The following is a 21,029-nucleotide window of genomic DNA, read 5'->3' on the forward strand; positions in this document are numbered from 1 at the left end:
CCGCCCCAAAAAAAAAAAACAAACAAATTCAAATAGAAAATTATCTAAAATCAGGAAAATTAAAGACCACATTGCACGAGACCTTGTCTTAAATCATTGAGAAATTGGGGAAGGAATCGTGTACCTTGGAGAGGAAGCGAAGCTTAGGCTTAGCGGAGAGACGGAAAGAGACTCTGCGGGAACGGGTTGATGAGAGAGGGAGATGATGCGACGATGATTGGGTGACTGAGTAGACGGAAGCAGCAGCCGGAGACGTAACTGAGAACGACGAAGACGCCATTCTTTCTTCTTCTTTAGTTCAGATCGGGTTTAGGTCTGTGTCTCGATGATACCAAAGAGTACAACAACAAACAACAGTTCAGTTCAGAAAGAGAGAGAGAGAAGATGTCTGATTCCGGACGCGTTTCTCTTATGATTATTATTAACTCGAAAATTCGCCACGTGTCATCCTCTGATCTGTAGCTCTCTGTATTTGGGCGATTACCCCCATCCTTGTGGACGGACTCTCTCATAAACCTTTGCTCGATTATATTTTTATTTTTATCTTTAGAATTTTTAATTATTTATTATTCAAAAAATACATTAATTAGTATCACATAAATTATGAAATTGAAAAATATTAGGCGAGAGAGAGGATTTGGTGAACTACTAAATGAAGTTATGACTTGAGGAGCAACAATGTAGTTGGAACACCCCATTGAAAACAAACCACCAAACATCATACATGTAAGACAAGTTTTTTTATCAACAAGAAACATAATTTTCAACAGTCGGTATCGGGCCCCCAAATTTAAAATCCATTTGTTAATGTCACAATTTTAAAGAATCGGTGACCTCTGAGCAACAAATAGCTAGCAGCCCAAAACATTTGGTTATGACGCATAACCACCACATTCAACCATCATTGCAGCAAATTTATACATACAACAGATAGTTAGATACATAGAAGCAAACCAATTACATAGAAGATGGATGATAATCCTAATACTTTACAGCATGAGTGATTGAGAGAGACTCAGCCTGACCTTGCTGCATCAATGGCTGCAAGCAAGTCTTCATATTTAGCCCCTGTCACTTCCTTTATTACTTTGTTGTCCTTCAAGATCTTAAAGGTCGGAACCACTCTAATTCCTAGCTCCTTTGCCAATGGCTGCAAAAAGCACGAGTTTTTTTTGCTCTCAATATTTTTGTGGTAAGAAACTAGTTAGCATAAGAACAAAGACACGTTAACCGCAAAACGAAGAACAAACCTTGTTGTCTTGGTTGCAGTCAAGCTTAAGAAACACCATATCCTGGTACTTCTCAGATAGCTCTTTGTATTTGGGAGCAATCACTTTGCAAGGACCACACCTGCAGAGAGCCCAATGAGTTTGAAAAACAGGAGAAACTTTGATTTCTCTCAACACACAAAACAAAATTCATCTCAACCATATCATGATGATGTAAACTGGAACAGCTTTTGGGCTTATCAATTCAATGTATTCTCTAGAAAGTGTTACTATGCATAAAATTCAAATCCTTTTGTATCTTACCATCCCCAACAAACAAAACATGAATTTAATGAATGCGCGCAGAGAAGAAGACTCACGATGAAAAGTTTATATGAGGAAGTATTCAACATTTCAGACTCCCAACTCAGTAAAACAACCTTAATAATCTAAGTATTCAACAATTCAAAGATTCAAATAAACCTTAATAATCAAGTCGTTCCAAACAAAGAAAAATTGCAATCAAGGTATACAAAATTCGCACAAACAAGAAGAAGTGATCGAAACGTTACCACTGAGTGTACATATCGAGAACAACGATCTTATCACCAGCGGCTTTAACAATTGGCCAGAACGTATCCTTATCAACCTCCGTAACCTGACCAACACTGACATTCACTGTTTCTAAGCTACACCTCGCCACATACGAACCGCACCTCTTCCCGGAATCTAAAACACCACCAGAACAGAACCCGATTCTCGTCGCGACGGCGCCAGAACTCAGGATCCGACAGTGCTGCTTCACGGGAACAAATCCGCCGCCGGTAGTTGAACTCGGAGAGCAACGAAAAGCCGTCGGAGATGGAGCGATTCGGAGAGATAGAGGCATTGTTGAAGAAGAAGAAGCTCGAGTCCAAAACACTAGTGTGATCTTTCAAAGGTGGTGGGGTGTGATCTGAGAATTTTTTTTCATTGGCAAAATTTAATTCGTTATCCGTGAAATATTGTGATTTTTCTTACTGTGAGGTCAATAATACCCTTAAATGGATAACGCAAGAAAGAAGACACTTGGAGGGCGTTTACGTATTTTCTGGCCGTGGTGTTCGATGAACGCGAGGTGCAGAATTATCGGACGAATTTATTATCACGTTGCTGGTTAAAATGACGATTATATATATCCTCATAGTGTAACGCCAAAGGTAACCGGTTGGGGAAAACCGGGTTTTCGGTTCATAATAAAACCGCCACCGGCAAATTTCAAATTCCATCTCTCGTCGTCGTCTTCGTAGATTCGCCGCTGGCTCAATGAAAACGGCAGCGATAATGTTCCTTCCCCGCGTGAAAATTACTCGCTTCCCTGCACTAGTAACGTATCGTCGTCTCTTCTCCGCCTCCTCCGGCGACTCTCTTCAGCAATACATCACTGAGAAACCACCGATCAAACCATGGCCGCAGAGGCTATTCCCAAAGCGATTAGTCTCAATGATCACTCAACAACAAAACATCGATCTCGCTCTCCAGATATTTCTCTACGCCGGTAAATCCCACCCCGGGTTTACTCATAATTACGATACTTACCACTCGATTCTCTTTAAACTATCCCGTGCTCGTGCTTTCGATCCAGTGAAGTCTCTCATGGCGGATCTTCGAAACTCTTACCCGCCGATCAGATGCGGCGAGAATCTATTCATCGACTTGCTTCGAAACTACGGTCTCGCAGGTCGGTACGAAGCTTCTGTGAGGATCTTTCTTCGAATCCCTGATTTTGGTGTTAAACGCTCCGTTAGATCGTTGAACACACTCTTAAACGTTTTGATACAGAATCAGAGATTTGATTTGGTTCATGCCATGTTTAAGAACAGTAAGGAGTCTTTTGGAATCACTCCCAACATCTTCACTTGTAATCTATTAGTGAAAGCTCTCTGCAAGAAAAATGATATAGAAAGTGCATATAAAGTGCTCGACGAAATTCCCGCCATGGGTTTGGTGGCAAATTTGGTGACTTACACTACGATTTTAGGTGGGTACGTTGCTAGAGGTGATATGGAAGCGGGTAAGAGGGTTTTGAGGGAGATGTTGGATCGTGGGTGGTATCCTGATGCGACTACTTACACTGTTCTCATGGATGGTTACTGTAAGCTAGGGAGATTCTCTGAGGCGGCTATGGTGATGGATGACATGGAAAAGAACGAGATTGAGCCGAATGAAGTGACGTATGGAGTTATGATCAGAGGTTTATGCAAGGAGAAGAAATCAGGGGAAGCACGTAACATGTTCGATGAAATGCTGGATAGAAGTTTCATGCCAGATTCTTCTCTTTGTTGTAAAGTTATTGACGCGTTGTGTGAAGATCACAAGGTAGATGAAGCTTGTGCTTTGTGGAGAAAAATGTTGAAGAACAATTGTATGCCTGATAATGCTCTTCTGAGCACTCTCATCCATTGGCTTTGTAAAGAAGGGAGAGTTTCAGAAGCAAGGAGATTGTTCGACGAGTTTGAGAAAGGCTCGATCCCTAGTCTCTTGACGTATAACACTTTAATTTCTGGTATGTGTGAGAAGGGCGAGTTGACAGAGGCGGGTCGATTATGGGACGATATGGTTGAGAGGAAATGCAAGCCGAATGCTTTCACATACAATGTTTTGATTGAAGGCTTGTCCAAGAATGGAAATGTTAAGGAAAGTGTTAGGGTGCTTGAAGAGATGCTGGAGAATGGTTGTTTTCCTAACAAAACAACGTTCTTGATATTGTTTGAAGGGTTGCAGGAGTTAGGGAAAGAAGAGGATGCGATTAAGATTGTCTCAATGGCTGTTATGAGTGGGAAAGTTGATAAAGAATCTTGGGAACTTTTTTTGAAGAAGTTTGCCAGTGAACTCGATAAAGGGGTTTTGGTTCTTAAAGAGTTGTTGCTTGAAATATCTGTCTCTTGAAGAACCAAGACTATGATCAATATTATATTACTTAGTGCTCAAAGGGCTATGCGGCTATCGACGTCTTGAAGGTAACTATTTTACTCTCGAATTTGGTTTTCTGGCTCGAGACATATAGATGCATCGTATTACATATATTAAGATACAAGAAAAGAATAGTATAAATAGGCTCTTGTGGTAGATAAAGGTATAAGGGACGAGAAGCTGCAGCAACCCGAGAGTCGAGGCCTTAAGACTCGGCATCCATGTTCTGATTCAAGTTAGCTGACTTTTGATGGGGGGGAAGATGGAGACTTGCAAAGAAGAAAAGATCTCCAAATTGATATTTTATTAAATGAATTTTGAGTGTTACGTAGATACTACTGCACTATGTAAGCTACTAACAAGTGGAAACTATGATTTCTGGTGAGGTGGATGTCGAAAGAGCGATTGATAGTGTAAGCTGAAGATAATATAAGACGAAACCTAAGTTGGATCATGGAAATAGCTCAAGTGATCAATGTATGATTGCTTACTGAAACTTGATTCTGTGTTTTGAGCCTTAATAAGATATGGTACTAAGTACTAACAATACATTGTATCTCTAACGGGGTGTACATAAGACAGATCCAAAAAGTGAGAGGAATGTTTTGGAAAATTAAAGAAACATATCAATGTTGTGTAGAGACAAGACAAGAGTCCATCGGTGGAGTGACACAGCTGAGACACTCCCCCGTAGTTCTTGATGGTGTTTGCCTTGGCGTCATAGCCACGTCGATGATAGCTTGCTTGACCACTTGGTCTGACCGAATATTTAGCATCTGCACTTTACTATTGTTTTTGTTTAGATGGGTTTGTCCGAGGTCGATCTTATGAATCTTGGCCTCGACGTTTTTCCATCTTTGAGACAGAAAATTAAACTATATCATCCATAAGTTTCCAAATAAGTCAAGATAAGATTGTTGGATCCGTGGAGTCAAGGTGGAAGCAATGGGGTTTAAAACGTGCAGTTTTGTAGAGAGAAAGACACGATCTGAAAAGATCGCTAGTGGTCCAGTAGATGAATCCATTGAACGTGAACTTGAGAAGAGAGTTGTAGAAGAGAGATAGGGACATAGTCTAGGGCATCTCCAATGGTCCTCTATTTCTATTTCTAAACTCTATTATAGAGTAATTTTTGCTCCAATGCATCTTTATTTTCTTCTATAACAGAGATTGCTATTTTTTTTCTATTTTGGGGCTGAGAGAATTATCTGGGGGATTTATGGAGAAAGCATAGGTCAGACATTTTATTTTTATCAGAAACTAAGAAATGTTTTTCTTATTTACAAAAATATCAAAATAAGTTTGGCTACCATAAATTGTTTACTGTTGAACCCCGCGGGGCCAGTGGTGGTTTGGCTTTGTTTTTTATGGATGACATTAAACTTTCTATTCTATTTGATAATAATCGTATTATTGATACACAAGCTTTCATTGGGCAACAAATGGTTTTTATGTCCTTCGTTTATGGAGATTCGGTTCCCCAAAATCGACAAAATGTGTGGGATAAATTAACGGATCTCGGCTCATTCCGCATCGATCCCTGGTTTATAATTGGAGACTTTAATAAATTAATAGGAAATCATGAGAAACAGGGTGGTGCTTTGCGACCTGTTTCGTCCTTTCAACCTTTTACTTCAATGCTTCGACATTGTGGGATGCTTGAATTTTCTTGTTATGGGGAACAATTATCCTGGAGAGGGAATCGTTGCAATAATCAGGTGGTTCGTTGCCGATTGGATCGTGCACTGGGTAACGAGGATTGGCACGCGTTCTTTCCAAATTCGAAAGTTGAATATTTGGAAATGATTGGATCCGATCATTGTCCAATTTTAGCTACCTGCCTGATGACGGTTCAACGTCGGCGGAGGCAATTCTGGTTTGATAAACGTTGGTTGGGGAAGGAGGGTTTAGTTGGTGCTGTAGAGTCAGGGTGGAATCGTACAAGGAACTTTCGGATTCCGGGTTTCGTGGATAAGATAAGGAATTGCAGGAATTCGATTTCCTGGTGGCGGAAAAATAATGTAAGTTCAGGACCATCGATCATTTCATCCTTGAAGGCGGCTCTACATGAGGCAAAGATGGATGATTCGATTTCTCAGGAGAAAATTCGAGGTATTGAGAGGAAATTGAAGGAGGCATATCGTGATGAGGAGATTTATTGGCAACAAAAGAGTATGAAGTTTTGGTTACGGGTGGGAGACAAAAATACTAGTTATTTTCAAGCATCTACCAAACAAAGGCGGGTGAGAAATAGGATTTTGGTTTATTTGATGTTGATAACGTTTGGAATGAATCTCCCTCAGGAATGGAGCACATTGCTACCAAATACTTTGAGGATCTTTTTAAGAAATCGGATGGCGGGGGTATTTCAGAGATGCTACAAGGTATCAATCCAATTATCACGGACAGTATGAACAGAGCTCTAGTTAGGGACATTACTGAAGCGGAAGTCCGAAAGGCTCTGTTTGCCATGCATCCGGAGAAGACCCCAGGCCCTGACGGGATGACGGCTTTGTTTTTTCAACGGTTCTGGTCCTCTTTAAAGGGGGATTTAGTGCATTTGATTAGAGAGTTTTTCCGAACTGGCAACTTTGATCCACTTCTAAATGAAACTAATATTTGTCTCATTCCAAAAGTTGATCGACCGCAGCGGATGGCGGAATTTAGGCCGATCAGCCTCTGTAACGTGAGTTACAAAATTATTTCTAAGGTTTTGTGCTTTCGGTTAAAGCGCTTTCTACCCATGTTGGTCTCAGAAACTCAATCGGCCTTTGTTTCTGGTCGTTTAATTACAGATAATATTCTTGTTGCCCAGGAGATGTTCCATGGCCTAAATACAAATTGTCGGTGCAATTCGGATTTCCTGGCATTTAAAACAGATATGAGTAAGGCCTATGATCGGGTCGAGTGGGATTTTTTGGAGGCGGTTCTGATTCGATTAGGCTTTGACAGCAAATGGATTTCGTGGATCATGTGGTGTGTATCCTCAGTGATGTATCAGGTTCTTCTAAATGGCCAGCCCCGGGGTTTTATTAGACCACAGAGGGGCTTACGTCAGGGGGATCCTCTCTCACCATATTTATTTATTCTTTGTACAGAGGTCTTGATAGCAAATATTAAAAAGGCTGAAAGGGAGAAAAATTAAGGGGGATCACCATTGCCCGGGATAGCCCTACTGTTTCGCATTTATTGTTCGCTGATGACAGCCTGTTCTTTTGTAAAGCAGATGCGTCTGAATGTAGGACGGTAATGGACATAATAGGTAATTATGGTAAAGCCTTAGGACAAGAGGTTAATTTGGAGAAATCCTCTATCATGTTTGGTAAGAAGGTCCCGGCTGATATACGCTCCCAGTTAAAATCAGTTATTGGCATATCTAGGGAGGGAGGTATGGGTTCTTAATTGGGTATTCCTGAAAACCTCTAAGGATCTAAAACTAAGGTTTTTAGTTATGTTAAGGATCGGTTGGATGATCGAGTTAATGGATGGTCTGCAAAGCTTTTATCGAAAGGTGGGAAGGAAATTATGATTAAATCGGTGGCTTTGGCACTTCCGACCCATGTTATGCCCTGTTATAAATTACCACAAGAAATGACGTCTAAACTAACGAGTGCTATTTCTACCTTCTGGTGGAAATCTAATGACAAGGCTCGAGGTATGCACTGGGTTGCTTGGGATAAATTATGCAAAGATAAATGTGAAGGGGGCCTAGGCTTTCGTGCTCTGGACCAATTCAATGATGCCATGTTGGCTAAACAGTTTTGGCGGTTAATTCATTACCCGACATCCTTAATGGCTCGGGTGATGAAAGGTCGATACTTCAGGAACAAACATCCTCTTATGGCAACAAAACCAAATAATCCTTCCTTTGGGTGGAGGAGTATTTTTTCAACCAAGGATCTGGTGCAACAAGGAGCGCGATGGACGGTAGGTTCCGGATGCTCTATTTCAGTTTGGCGTGATCCGTGGATACCGGATATTCGTCCAAGACCAGCGAATGGCCGGGGGAAGCTGTTGCTCCCAAGCCTGATGGTTAACCATTTAATTAATCCTCTTACGAAGGATTGGCATTTGCCTATCCTTGAGGAGTTCTTTGATCCGGAGGATATACCACTTATTCGGAGTATGGTGGTCAGTAAAACACATAAACCGGATCAATTGCTATGGCATTTTACTAAGTCAGGGAGGTATTTGGTAAAAACAGGTTATCAGCTAGCCCGGGAATTAATTGCAGAAGTGGAGTATGGGCCGACGTGTACGGCTTTGCGGGCTCAGGTGTGGAAACTAGATGTTCCCCCAAAGATACAACACTTCTTCTGGCAGATTGCCTCGGGTACTCTTCCTGTTGTGGAACGGCTTGCGTATCGAGGTGTACGTTGTGATGTTTTGTGCAAGCGGTGTGCTTCTGCGGTGGAGACTATAAATCACGCTCTCTTCGAGTGTCCCCGGTCGCGAAATATATGGGAGATGTCTCTAGTGTTGTTGGACCCGGGGGGTTTTCCATACGTTTCCATCTATGCGAATTTAGATTTTATTTTTTGGCGGGCTTCTTCCCAATCCGGGGTTTCTGATATAGCTTCTCGTCTCCCCTAGATTTTATGGGCACTTTAGAAAGATAAGAATAAAAAGGTTTTCCAGGGCATAGAAATGGAGCCAATTGATATTTTAAATCAAGCGGCAAATGATAAAGTTTTGTGGGAGGAGGTAAAATCTTACTCAGGGAGTTATCTGAATCCTCTGAATTCTCCACCTTCGCTGGAGGATAGGGGCTCCTTTCCCCGTTGTCAGGTTGATGGTTCATGGAAAGGTACTGACCCTTTTCAAGGACTGGGCTGGTGGTGTTGTAATGTTGAAGATTCGACGCTCCTCCTGGGAGCACGGAGTCATCGACGTGGCCCTACCCCTTTACACGCGGAATTACAAGCTTTAATTTGGGCTATGGAGTCCTTATTGGTGGCTGGAGTGGATTGTCAAGTTTTTGAGTCAGACTGTGCAGAACTAGTTACGATGGTGCAGACGCCCGACGATTGGCCGGCTTTTTCGAACTTGCTGGAGGAATTTACGCTGCTCCGGTCATCCTACCCTTCTTTCACCCTAACCAGGATTTCTCGTGATTCCAATGTCAGGGCAGATTGTTTTGCTCGGTTTTCAAGACCTTTAGTTTCTGAATCTACTTTTGTAAACTTTTTTCCTCCTATTTGGGCGACCAACCGTGGAGTTCTCTTTTAATTAATTTAATATTTGGTTGAACAAAAAAAATAGAAGTGAACTATTTTATTTGCAAAGTAGTCCTTTTAATCTTTAACTTCTTTTATTTATGACCAAAATAAATTAAAAAAGTATTTTTAAGAACTAATAATATAAATTTAAGTATAAATATTTATTCTAAAATATTGAGACTACGATTTGCAAAAGATAATTTCTATAAATAATAAAATTTATTTTTCATACATTCTATAATGCTCTTTAAAAATCTAGTATATTTTATAATTTTTGTCTGATGTGATGCTCTTTATAATAATAAATGCTTAATTTAAATAAAAATAATAATTTTATGAAAATGTTACAAAATTTAAAGTACAATAGATTAGTTTGCAATTTTTATAAATAAAAGGTGTTAACTGTAAAATAAAATAGTATCTATTTGGAATATTCTTTTTTAGAGGAAAAAATAGGGAAAACTATTGGAGCAAAACTCATCTCTATTATAGAGGAAAAAATAGGAAAAACTATTGGAGATGGTCTAAGCAACCTTCTCTTGACACATTTTAAAGATCTAATGCAAGATTTTGCTAAAATATGACTAGATATATCTACTTATGTTCCTGTATTCAAATTTAGATCCTTCCTTGTTTTTATCTTTTTTTTTCTCAAGGGATGTTCATTGCATTGAGTCATTAAAGATGTTGTAACTTCTACAAACTTTCAGTTTAATAAAATTCACTTATATATCCAAAAGAAAAAAAATCTTGACACTTTAACTCTGAATATTAAACACTATACCATATATCATAATTATGTATCTCTTAAGAAAGTATATAATCTGATTCACACAAAAATTCACCAAACTATTAAAAAGTTTAAGATTTTTTTTTGTTAATACCAATTTTAACTAGTTACCTTAAAAATATTATAATACCGAAAATATCTACCTTAAATTATATTTACAAATTTATGTATTTTCATGCGCATTATAAAATTACGTAAATTGCAAGAATCAATGATATTTTAATATGTAGTTATCGTGTTATTTAACGAAATCAAATCGTATTTTTCAAATTTAACGGTACAAAATTTAAATAACCGCGCGAAAAATTAACATAATGTATATATATAATAATAAAAATTGTTTGTGTTTTAGTCTTTTATTTTTTTATTTTTTTTTGTCAACAATTGTTTGTGTTAGTCTATTTATAGGTTTGTGACAATTACTAAGAAAAAAAAAAAAAAAAACAGAAACAACATCCAATCCAATGACTACTTCACTATTTAGCTTCTCTTCATTTCATATCAGATCCCTCCTTCCTCTCTCTTCTCCTCCTTCCTCTTCCCGATTTGCCCCTCTTCGTATTTCTCCGATCCGATCTCCGGCGCGGAGGAGTCACCTTTCTTTCCGCGCTTTCTCAGCCGTCAAAATGACCGACACTAACGATGCCGGCATGGATGCTGTTCAGAGACGGCTCATGTTTGAGGACGAGTGAGAACAATTCAATTCCCGTTTCTTCGATTTTGTTTTTTGAATTGGGTTTGGTTTGCATTAAGGAAACCCAAAGTTTAGGTTTTTATTTATTAATCTTAGACGAAATCTTCAGCAATACGCAAAACCTGTCTAGAAATGAGACTTAAAACCCTGTAGTAAAAATGTAACACATGCAATGACTAGACTGTGGCTGCTTGATCATTTGTGTTGGTTTGTGCAGATGCATTCTCGTTGATGAAAACGATCGTGTGGTGGGTCATGACACTAAATATAACTGTAAGTGAATTTTTTGATTCCCTTTTTAATGATGGCTTGGAGAAAGATTGATGGCAACCTTAGGTGCTTTTTGGATTTGTTTCCTTGTTTTTATCATTGAAACACATTTGCATGTCACTGATTTGTCCTTGGAATGTGTCTTAGTAATCAGTTTCGATGACTTAGTTGGAATTTGCTTCTCTTAATCTGCAGGTCATCTAATGGAAAAGATTGAGGCTGAGAATTTGCTTCATAGAGCTTTCAGCGTGTTTTTATTCAACTCAAAGTATGAGTTGCTTCTCCAGGTACTTTCTTATGATCACCTTGATGTGTGAAGATGACTTCAAGCTTTATTTTAAACGGTTGGGTGGGTGGGTTTATGATTTGGTTGCTTCATTTAATGTGACATACTACTGAAATCTTCTTCTCTTATGGACAGCAACGGTCAAAAACAAAGGTTACTTTCCCACTTGTGTGGACAAACACTTGTTGCAGCCATCCTCTTTACCGTGTATCTGAGCTTATTGAAGAGAATGTGCTTGGTATTATTACTCGAATGAGATTTATGAAACATTGTGAAGCTTTCACTGTTGTACTATATATTGAGGCCTACTATTTGATCTTTCCTTCTCAGGTGTAAGAAATGCTGCACAGAGGAAGCTTCTGGATGAGCTCGGTATTGTAGCTGAAGATGTACCAGTCGATGAGTTCACTCCCTTGGGACGCATGCTTTACAAGGCACCTTCTGATGGCAAATGGGGCGAGCACGAACGTAAGTAACTCTTCCATGTGTGATCATCTCTCTTTTTAACTCCTTTGAATTCAGGACTTGAACTTTTTTGTGTTTTCTTGCAGTTGACTATCTACTTTTCATCGTGCGGGATGTGAAGCTTCAACCAAACCCAGATGAAGTGGCTGAGATCAAGTATGTGAGCAGGGAAGAGCTTAAGGAGCTAGTGAAGAAAGCAGATGCAGGTGATGAAGCTGTGAAACTGTCCCCATGGTTTAGATTGGTGGTGGACAATTTCTTGATGAAATGGTGGGATCATGTTGAGAAAGGAACTCTCATTGAAGCTGCAGACATGAAAACCATTCACAAGCTCTGAACTTTTTCATAAGTTTTGGATCTTCCCTACCTTCTCATAATAAAATTTTAGAGATGAGACTTTAATTAATTCCAAACAAAAACTGGCAACAAAATCTTTTCCTAGGATTTGCTTTTTTCATCCTCCTCTAATTCATCTATGGTATAGTAGTTATTATTTGAAGAGGGTATGAAGTTAAAATAAGATCAGAATTATTTAGTTACAATTTACAAAGAAAAGTAAAAAAAAAAAAGAACATAACACTCTGAAACAGAACACACAAACAAAAAGGTAAGAAGACAGAACAAAACAAAAGGTGGAGAAAGTAAAATTAAAGACCACAAGATTATTCTCAAGTAATCATCTCATATGATTCCTTTCTCTAATCTTCACCACTACCTTTGATCTGATTGATACCAAAACCTCTTCTTTTTATTTTTCCCAAAAGTTAAAACAATATTTTATTGTATTATGGAGAAACTTTGATCTCCATCTGAAATAGTAACACTGTGAAGAGTTCTTCTGCATCTGAAATTTGTCTGATCCAGGTAACAAAACTTAATCTGAGACTAATATTTTCAAAAGTTTTTATCTTTTCCCCTCTGGATTCATGAGATAGGTAAAAATAGATTAGGTGGTCATACTCAAGCTATCAAAACTTGTTCTGATTCATTATTTTCTCAGAGTACTTTTGATTGATTCACTCACAAGTCTCAAATTTTGATCATAGAAAACTTAGCTGAGAAAAAGAAGAGAGAAGATGGCGTTTGTGACCACTGCTGAAGTATGTGACGCGAATCAAGAGCTGATTCGGAGTGGTCAGCTCCGAGCTTTGCAACCCATTTTCCAGATTTATGGCCGTCGACAAATATTCTCAGGACCAGTTGTTACTGTCAAAGTATTTGAAGACAATGGCTTAATCCGTCAATTCCTCGAGGAGAAAGGTATTGGGACATTATATTCTGCAGTTCCAAAGTTCAAAACTTTCAATGGATATGAACTTTCACATGTTTTTATAGTTGTGTTAGTGCCTTGGTGGCTTAGTGTGTAATCTATCACTTTGCTAATTGATCATTTTTATGAAGAAACGGTATTAATTTGAGCGTTTAGAGCTGATCTTGAACACGCTGTGACTCCAAAGGTCATCTCTTTTACTTTCCACAATCTCATATGTAAGACTCTATACATGTTTGGATGTTGTTATTAGGAAACGGTAGAGTACTTGTGGTGGATGGTGGAGGTAGTCAACGATGTGCGATACTCGGAGGTAACCCCGTGGTTCAAGCTCAGAACAACGGATGGGCGGGAATCGTTGTGAACGGATGCATCAGAGATGTGGATGAGATCAACGGTTGTGATATCGGAGTGAGAGCTTTGGCTTCTCATCCGATAAAGGCGAGTAAGAAAGGACTTGGAGAACAAAGAGTTCCGGTTAATATTGCAGGGACTAGGATTTGTGATGGAGAATGGCTTTATGCAGATACTGATGGGATCCTTGTCTCCCAGATTGAGTTATCCGTTTAAAAAGGCTTTTGTCTATTATGTGATCACTGATCATCAGTTACAAAAGAAACCGAACTTGGTCTGTGTTCTTTTTTCTTTTTTCTTTTTTGTGTGTTCTTATTACTTGAGAGATGGTTTAAAAGTTTCATATTACGTTTGGAATCTATATATAAAGAAATAGTATAGTGTTTCTTTATCAATCAATAAAGCCAAGGAGAAGAAGAATATAATTAACAGTAACATGAACAAACAGAACCAGGGGCAGCGTCTATAGGTTGACAGCCACCACCTTTGTTAGCGGAACAACCATGAAGACACATCTTTTCGCATCTCCGATCATCTTCTTTTGTATCACAAGTTCCAAAATCTGCCTGATTTTTGCAACACCTGAATTTGCTGCGACGCATCACAGCGTTTATTGTTTCAGCACCTGCAAGTAAAACACACGCAATTAATCATCATCTATGCAATATTCTTTGTGATTGAAAATGTTTTGTTCCAAATATATTTACGAACCGGAAAGTAGAAGAAGAGACAGAGCTAGGATGGCAAAAATAACGATTTTTGAGTAGGCCATCTTTTTTTATCTTTTCAACTCTATAAGATTGTTTGCTTAGAAAAGTTGTAAATTGAAAATGTGATATATATAGAGACTCATATATATATACACAAAGTATTCATTCACTTATTCGCTAGAAAGGAAAGAGATATGTTAAATGATACTCCATTTGTCTCTGATATATTGATGTTTTAGGATTTATTTTTGTCCTTCAAAGATTGATTTTGTAGATTAAAAAACTAAAACAATTACACTACTTCATGCTTTTTGACACATGTTATTTATCTATTAGTTTCTGGTTTCTCTATTTACCAAAAAGTAACTGTAAATTAATTTACAAATAAAAATTAAACTTTTCTTAATATGTGTGATAATGTTGAAACATCAATTTCTCAGGGACAGGGGGAGTATATACACCATTTCCCTTTTTTTTATTTTACACATTTTAAGTAACATATCATTTTGGTGTCAAAATTGTGTTAAATGTTGAAGACATTTAAATGTATTAAATGATATGTTGTATTAAAGGTCTTCAACATTTAACACAATTTTGACACCAAAATGATATGTTACCCAAAATGTGTAAAAGAATTTAATTAAGTTTTATTACTTTGATATCTTATTTTCTTGTGGAAAGATATAAGGTAAATTTGCATTGATGGAAATGAGATTTGTTAGCAATTTTATAGAAGACAGAAAGAATCCACTTTTATGAATTCAACTAAATATTTTTTTGTCAATGAAATTTAGTTTTTCATATTATTCTTAAATGATTTTAGAGAAGTTTGACAAGATTTGTTGTTGAGATTCTCTGTAATATATATCTCTCAACCCCATTAAATCATTTAAAAAGATGTTATCAAATAACACCAAAATTTGAGAACGAAATTTAAGATTCATTATTGAATAACATAAAATTGTCATTTTTGGTATGAGTAGCTCGGAATTGAGCCAAGTGTTTTAACACATTCTAAGAACTCAAAAGCAACAAAGGATACTTGTACAAGTGGGTTATGCTCTGATCCGTTTTAGTACTATAGCTCAAATTGAGATTGACACAAACAAGTAATTCGGTAGACAGAGACACATGGTCTGGCTAGTATCAAGGCAGATAATACGCTCGCCGGAGCTGAGGAATTAGGACAGCTAAGATAAAAACAGAGTACTCAATGAAGGTGTTGCTTCATAGATACTCAATGAAGGTGTTGTTCCGCAAAATTAATGTATTCACAATTCTTTTTGGGTTCTTGTTATTACTATTGGACGTGTATTACATAGCAGAATTTGAAAACGAAGTATATCTTGTTAACTATATGTATAAGTTTTCTGTGTCGCCGCAAAACTTCTTCGAAGAGGCTGGTTTCTTCTTTCCCTCCGTCTTCTTTCCATTACTACTTGTTCTTCTTCTTCAACTACTTCGATCACTGAGGTTTCGCTCTCCTTTATGGTTCTTGAGATGGTTTTAAGTTATGATTGAAAAAGATGTTACGTTTGGAATCAAGTATTACATTATTTCCTTTGAAGATGGATACAAAATATATAGTTTTCCTTTGTCAATCAATAAAGCCAAGAAGAAGAAGAAGAATTAACAGTAACATGAACAAACAGGACCAAAGGCAGCAGAGATAGGTTGACAGGCACCACCTTTGTTCATGGAACAACCATCAAGACAAAACTTTTTGCATCTCTGATCATCTTCTTTTGTAACACAATTTCCAAATTCTGGCATATCCGTGCAACACTTTTTGAATAATTCGCTGCCAGGCAACACAGCATTTCTTGTTTCAGCACCTGCAAGTAACACACACACGTAATCATCATCTATTCAATTTCTTGTGAATGAAAATGTTTTGTTCCAAATGTTTACGAGTTAATAATACTAACCGGAAAGTAGAAGAGACAGAGCTAGGATGGCAAAAATAACGATTTTTGAGTAGGCCATCTTTTTTTTTTTAATCTTTTCAACTCTATAAGATTGATTGCTTAGAAAAGTTGTAGGTTGAAATGTGATATATATATATACACAAAAAGTATTCATTCACTTGTTCGCTAGAAAGGAAAGAGATCACAAAGGTCTTCAACATATAATACAAATTTTGACACCAGAAATGATATGTTACTCAAAAATGTGTAAAAGAATTTGAGTTTTATCACTGTGATATCTTATTTTCTTGTGGAAAGAAATAAGGTAAATTTGCATTGATGGAAATGAGATTCATTAGCAATTTTATAGAAGACAGAAAGAATCCAATCTAACAGATAAGTTTAGTTCTCTTAATTGAAAGTTAATTTCTTCTTTAACTTGGATGTATTAACTAAATATTTTGAGAATGAATTTTAGTTTTCATATTATTTTTAAACTATTTTAATGATTATTGGTGCAAGATTTAGCACCCAAGACATACCGACCTAAACCGAAGGTAAGCCGATTGATTCTGAAGAACAACTAAACTGAGAATCTCTCTTTTGGGCCAGCTGAACGTGTAAGCGGTGAGCTTGTAACCAAGCAATGTGCTTATAACCAAGCGATGTGCTTGTAGAGTGATCTCTGTAATGTTGCTAGATCTATGTTGATCTGAGTATATGATTCTTATCTTCTCTTTGTAAGTGTGAAATCAAAGCTAGAGATATCTCTAAACCTATCATTCAAGCTCATAGGGCCGGTGCAATAGGTTTTAGTGTCTAAAGCAAAAAAGAAAAAATTTGAACCTACAAAAAAAAATCCCAAAAATGATTTATGTATGAATCGAAATATAGACCACTAGGTGTACTTAACCAGGTTTGACCACTAGACCACTACACCACAGCACACTTTCAGAAAGTGATGCCCTTAACATTTATATATTTTTTTGATGCTTAAAGCACCAGCTTTATGAGCTTTAGCCATTGGCCCAGCAGTCAGAACAACGGATGGGCAGGAATCGTTGTGAACGGATGCATCAGAGACGTGGATGAGATCAACGGTTGTGATATAGAAGTGAGAGCTTTGGCTTCTCATCCGATAAAGGAGAGTAAGAAAGGACTTGGAGAACAAAGAGTTCCAGTTAATATTGCAGGGACTCGGATTTGTGATGGAGAATGGCTTTATGCAGATACTGATGGGATCCTTGTCTCCCAGATTGAGTTATCCGTTTAAATACGCTTTTCCTATTATGTGATCACTGATCATCAGTTACAAAAGAAACCGAACTTGGTCTGTTTTCTTTTTTTTTTCTTTTGTGTTCTTATTACTTGAGAGATGGTTTAAAGTTATGATTGAAAAAGATATTACGTTTGGAATTACGTTATTATTTAGGTAAATAAATAAATATAGTTTTCCTTTATGACTTTATCAATCAATAAAGCCAAGGTGAAGAAGAATTAACAGTAACATGAACAAACAGAACCAGGGGCAGCAGAGATAGGTTGACAGCCACCACCTTTGTTAGTGGAACAACCATCAAGACACATCTGGGAGCATCTCTCATCATCTTCTCTTGTATCACAAGTTCCAAATTCTGGCTGATTTTTGCAACACATTTTGAATAAATTGCTGCCAGGCAACACAGCGTTTCTTGTTTCAGCACCTGCAAGTAAAACACACGTAATTAATCATCATCTATCGTGAATGAAAATGTTTTGTTCCAAATATTTACGAACCGGAAAGTAGAAGTGACAGAGCTAGGATGGCAAAAATAACGATTTTTGAGTAGGCCATCTTTTTTTATCTTTTCAACTCTGTATAAGATTGATTGCTTAGAAAAGTTGTAGGTTGAAAATGTGATATATATATGCACAAAGTATTCATTCACTTATTCGCTAGAAAGGAAAGAGATGTTAAATGATATATACACCATTTTTTTTTTTTTTTCTGGTAGTGTATATACATTTCCCTTTAAATTAATACAACATTTAAATGTATTAAATGATATGTTGTAGTATTAAAGATCTTCAGCATTTAACACAATCTTGACACCAAAACGATATGTTACTCAAAATGTGTAAAAGAATTTAATTAAGTTTTATTACTTTGATGTCTTATTTCCTTGTGGAAAGATACAAGGTAAATTTGCATGATGGAAATGAGATTCGTTAGCAACAATTTATAGAAGACAGAAAGAATCCACTTATATGAATTCAACTAAATATTTTTGTCAATGGAATTTAGTTTTTCATATTACTCTTAAATGATTTTAGAGAAGTTTGACAAGATTTATTGTTGAGATTCTTTGTAATATTAAATCATTTAAAAAGATGTCATCAAATAACACCAAAATTTGAGAACGAAATTTAAGATTCACGATTGAATAATATAATATTGTCATTTTTGGTATGAGTAGCTCGGAATTGAGCCAAGTGTTTTAACACATTCTAAGAACTCAAAAGTAACAAAGGATACTTGTACAAGTGGGTTTTGCTCTGATTCGTTTTAGTACTATAGCTCAAACTGAGATTGACACAAACAAGTAATTCGGTAGACAGAGACACATGGTCTGGTACTCTGGTTAGCAGTGCCTTGCCAAGGTCCGTAGAGGCCTAAGGCAAAATTTTAAAATGAATTTTCACATATTTTATTTTTAAAAGATTTTTTTTTTGGTTATAAAATGAGAGAAATATTATTAAAAAAAACTTTAAAGAGTAAGATAGGTTGCATGGAAACGGAAACGGATACGCGGAAGTTAAGATCCCGTTAATCCCAAGACAGATAATACCCTCGCCGGAGCTGAGGAATTAAGACAGCTAAGATAAAAACAGAGTACTCAGTGAAGGTGTTGCTTCATAGATACTCAATGAAGGTGTTGTTCCACAAAATTAATGTATTCACAATTATGTTTTGGTTCTTGTTATTACTATTGGACGTGTATTACATAGCAGAGTTTGTAAACGAAGTATATCTTGTTAACTATATGTATAAATTTTCTGTGTCGCAGCAAAACTTCTTCGACGAGGCCATTACAAGAAATATAGGTTTTGTTAGCTCTAAAAAAAATGCTATTATATGTCATTGATAGCGAATTATCAAACGCTATCTCTGCCCCAGGTATAATAGGGTCACATCCTACAATAGCATTTTTTGACATGCTATTATATGTCGTTCTTTTATAGCACTAATCAAATGCTTTAATATATTTTCTTATAGCTCATAATTTTTGATATATTACATTGTTTTGTAGCAATTTTTATGTGCTACACTATAAAATAATGAATTGCTATATATATAAATATATATATGTATTAGTAATTCAATTAATTATATGCTGCAAATCTATTTGTTAAAAGCATGTGTCCTTCTATAGATCATTAAAAGATACATAACTGTAATTTTACAAAGTAGTTCATCATTCAAAATCATATGTTTAAACATAGTCGCACAAAACATCATAAGTACTGCAATTGAGATGGACTAACGAAGGAGCTGCTGCATTGGTTTGCTCTTTCTCGCCCTCCAAGAACATAGGGTCTCATTCAAAGCAATTCCCACTGCCTTCTCCATATCCTCTGAGCTTTCCCCTATACGTTATTCAGTAGATAAGCATTGATGAATGTCAAGTTCTTGCTTGTGGTTTTAGTTACCCCTGCATGATCCAGTTCATCTCCTATTCATACATAATGAAAAAAGAAGAGGATGCTAAACTGATCCATGTATATAATATAACCAAAGAACAATGTCACAGAACATAGTAAAAGCTTAAAATCCCATCAATGAATCATGTGAAGTTAAGAGATAAACCAAACCTGTTTCTTGCTCAAATCCTATTGTTGTACACTAGCTGAAGGAGTAAACTTGAGCATTAGAAAACCATGTTTTGACAACTTGAAAGCTCCAAACTGTAAAAAAAAAAAAAATCAACTGGAAAACTCAAACCAGATTACACATCTTTGGGATAGAGACGTAAAGACTTACATCTAAACATGTTAACTGCTTGTCTCAATGTCTCCTCCTGCATAAAGTAAGAAAATTCACATCTTGATGTTGGAACTAGTGATCCGCAAATTATAAATGTCAAAGCAGTGACTAGGTAATACTAAACTCTTCTGGATGTTAGGGGTGGATCTCACTCCCACAACAGGCCCGGCCCAGAAAAGGCCCAAAAGAATCAATAGGCCACAGAAGGTCATTTTGATCTTTTCGGAGGACGAACCGACACAGAAATCTATAAATAATGACTGTACGGCGTACGGGAAAAGGACGGAAAAAGAGAGAGAGAATTTGTACAAGAGAATAGAATCTCGAAGGATCGAATTAGCGAACTCGCAGCTCGTTATTTATCTTTCCTCTCGTCATTTTTATCTCGTAAAATACAAATTATAGCTCGACTTTTCATATAATAAAGAGAACTTCGACCCCATTAAACACCGAACTAAAACATCTTAATTGAACCCGATTTGGACATCAACACCGGAGTTCAGCCGCCTTTGGCTTGCTTTATACGGCCACTCGTCCCCGTTTCTTCAGCTCGAGCTGATCCATGATTTTTTAAAGTCAAGATGTGACCAGTTAGTGACTTAATGCAGCTTTGTTAATTATGTAGACAAACTACTGAAATTTATTAAATTTAGTAATACTAATATCAAATGAAATATATCTGACAGGGATCACTTCACAACGCCAAACAATGCTAAGAAACAAGCCAAGCCAATAATGAGGCAATTCGTTAAACACTTGGAGGGCATGAAAGCATCATCAGTTTACATAACATAAATCACTTCACAATTTTTAACCCAGGGAGAAAACAAAATATTTTGATGCAAGCTAAATGGCTAACATGATAATAGACATAAGTGGA

At 37.0% G+C, this 21,029-nt stretch overlaps 8 protein-coding genes and 2 long non-coding RNA genes across 12 annotated transcripts in view; 3 read left to right on the plus strand and 7 right to left on the minus strand.

The window, feature by feature from the left end:
* LOC104769913 (biotin carboxyl carrier protein of acetyl-CoA carboxylase 1, chloroplastic) overlaps positions 1 to 453 on the minus strand; it is an 8,085-nt gene extending 7,632 nt beyond the window's left edge. Inside the window, exon 1 of the mRNA XM_010494236.2 lies at positions 125 to 453. Coding sequence (XP_010492538.1) covers positions 125 to 280 — 156 coding nt within the window. The 5' untranslated portion in view covers positions 281 to 453. The remainder of the gene's footprint in view (positions 1 to 124) is intronic.
* On the minus strand, positions 849 to 2,200 carry LOC104769914 (thioredoxin F2, chloroplastic). The gene is made up of 3 exons (XM_010494237.1): positions 1,781 to 2,200; positions 1,251 to 1,350; positions 849 to 1,150 (listed from the first exon to the last, which is right to left on the minus strand). The coding sequence occupies exons 1-3, from the start codon at positions 2,095 to 2,097 to the stop codon at positions 1,016 to 1,018; spliced, it is 552 nt and encodes a 183-aa protein (XP_010492539.1). The 5' UTR covers positions 2,098 to 2,200; the 3' UTR covers positions 849 to 1,015.
* LOC104769915 (pentatricopeptide repeat-containing protein At5g16420, mitochondrial-like) lies at positions 2,426 to 5,285 on the plus strand. Of its 2 annotated transcripts, none has more exons than XM_010494238.1 (2): positions 2,426 to 4,637; positions 4,743 to 5,285. In XM_010494238.1, the coding sequence occupies exon 1, from the start codon at positions 2,514 to 2,516 to the stop codon at positions 4,134 to 4,136; it is 1,623 nt and encodes a 540-aa protein (XP_010492540.1). In that variant the 5' UTR covers positions 2,426 to 2,513; the 3' UTR covers positions 4,137 to 4,637; positions 4,743 to 5,285. The 2 variants fall into 2 exon arrangements, with proteins under 2 accessions (XP_010492540.1, XP_019097708.1); XM_019242163.1 differs by having other exon boundaries at positions 2,426 to 4,207; positions 4,318 to 5,285.
* Positions 10,603 to 12,341, plus strand: LOC109124511 (isopentenyl-diphosphate Delta-isomerase I, chloroplastic-like). The gene is made up of 6 exons (XM_010494241.2): positions 10,603 to 10,857; positions 11,081 to 11,136; positions 11,329 to 11,420; positions 11,555 to 11,657; positions 11,750 to 11,887; positions 11,971 to 12,341. Exons 1-6 carry the CDS (start codon positions 10,634 to 10,636, stop codon positions 12,219 to 12,221), a joined length of 864 nt encoding a protein of 287 aa, XP_010492543.1. The 5' UTR covers positions 10,603 to 10,633; the 3' UTR covers positions 12,222 to 12,341.
* Positions 12,518 to 13,869, plus strand: LOC104769920 (putative 4-hydroxy-4-methyl-2-oxoglutarate aldolase 2). Of its 2 annotated transcripts, none has more exons than XM_010494246.2 (3): positions 12,518 to 12,748; positions 12,931 to 13,144; positions 13,408 to 13,869. In XM_010494246.2, exons 2-3 carry the CDS (start codon positions 12,961 to 12,963, stop codon positions 13,722 to 13,724), a joined length of 501 nt encoding a protein of 166 aa, XP_010492548.1. In that variant the 5' UTR covers positions 12,518 to 12,748; positions 12,931 to 12,960; the 3' UTR covers positions 13,725 to 13,869. The 2 variants fall into 2 exon arrangements, with proteins under 2 accessions (XP_010492548.1, XP_010492549.1); XM_010494247.1 differs by having other exon boundaries at positions 12,745 to 12,819.
* LOC104769919 (defensin-like protein 24) lies at positions 13,800 to 14,319 on the minus strand. The gene is made up of 2 exons (XM_010494245.2): positions 14,220 to 14,319; positions 13,800 to 14,133 (listed from the first exon to the last, which is right to left on the minus strand). The coding sequence occupies exons 1-2, from the start codon at positions 14,278 to 14,280 to the stop codon at positions 13,934 to 13,936; spliced, it is 261 nt and encodes an 86-aa protein (XP_010492547.1). The 5' UTR covers positions 14,281 to 14,319; the 3' UTR covers positions 13,800 to 13,933.
* LOC104769918 (defensin-like protein 24) lies at positions 15,746 to 16,228 on the minus strand. The gene is made up of 2 exons (XM_010494242.1): positions 16,147 to 16,228; positions 15,746 to 16,053 (listed from the first exon to the last, which is right to left on the minus strand). The coding sequence occupies exons 1-2, from the start codon at positions 16,202 to 16,204 to the stop codon at positions 15,848 to 15,850; spliced, it is 264 nt and encodes an 87-aa protein (XP_010492544.1). The 5' UTR covers positions 16,205 to 16,228; the 3' UTR covers positions 15,746 to 15,847.
* LOC104769921 (defensin-like protein 24) lies at positions 17,477 to 17,988 on the minus strand. Its single transcript, XM_010494248.1, has 2 exons — positions 17,902 to 17,988; positions 17,477 to 17,828 (listed from the first exon to the last, which is right to left on the minus strand). Exons 1-2 carry the CDS (start codon positions 17,957 to 17,959, stop codon positions 17,623 to 17,625), a joined length of 264 nt encoding a protein of 87 aa, XP_010492550.1. The 5' UTR covers positions 17,960 to 17,988; the 3' UTR covers positions 17,477 to 17,622.
* Positions 19,511 to 20,070, minus strand: LOC109131117. The gene is made up of 2 exons (XR_002036873.1): positions 19,978 to 20,070; positions 19,511 to 19,838 (listed from the first exon to the last, which is right to left on the minus strand). It is a non-coding gene; the product is annotated as an uncharacterized LOC109131117 (long non-coding RNA).
* LOC104769922 overlaps positions 20,163 to 21,029 on the minus strand; it is a 1,451-nt gene continuing 584 nt past the window's right edge. The window contains exon 3 of the long non-coding RNA XR_764458.2: positions 20,163 to 20,704. This is a non-coding gene — a long non-coding RNA (uncharacterized LOC104769922). The remainder of the gene's footprint in view (positions 20,705 to 21,029) is intronic.

This window comes from Camelina sativa, chromosome 20 (genome assembly GCF_000633955.1).
Source record: "Camelina sativa cultivar DH55 chromosome 20, Cs, whole genome shotgun sequence".
Taxonomy (NCBI): domain Eukaryota; kingdom Viridiplantae; phylum Streptophyta; class Magnoliopsida; order Brassicales; family Brassicaceae; genus Camelina; species Camelina sativa.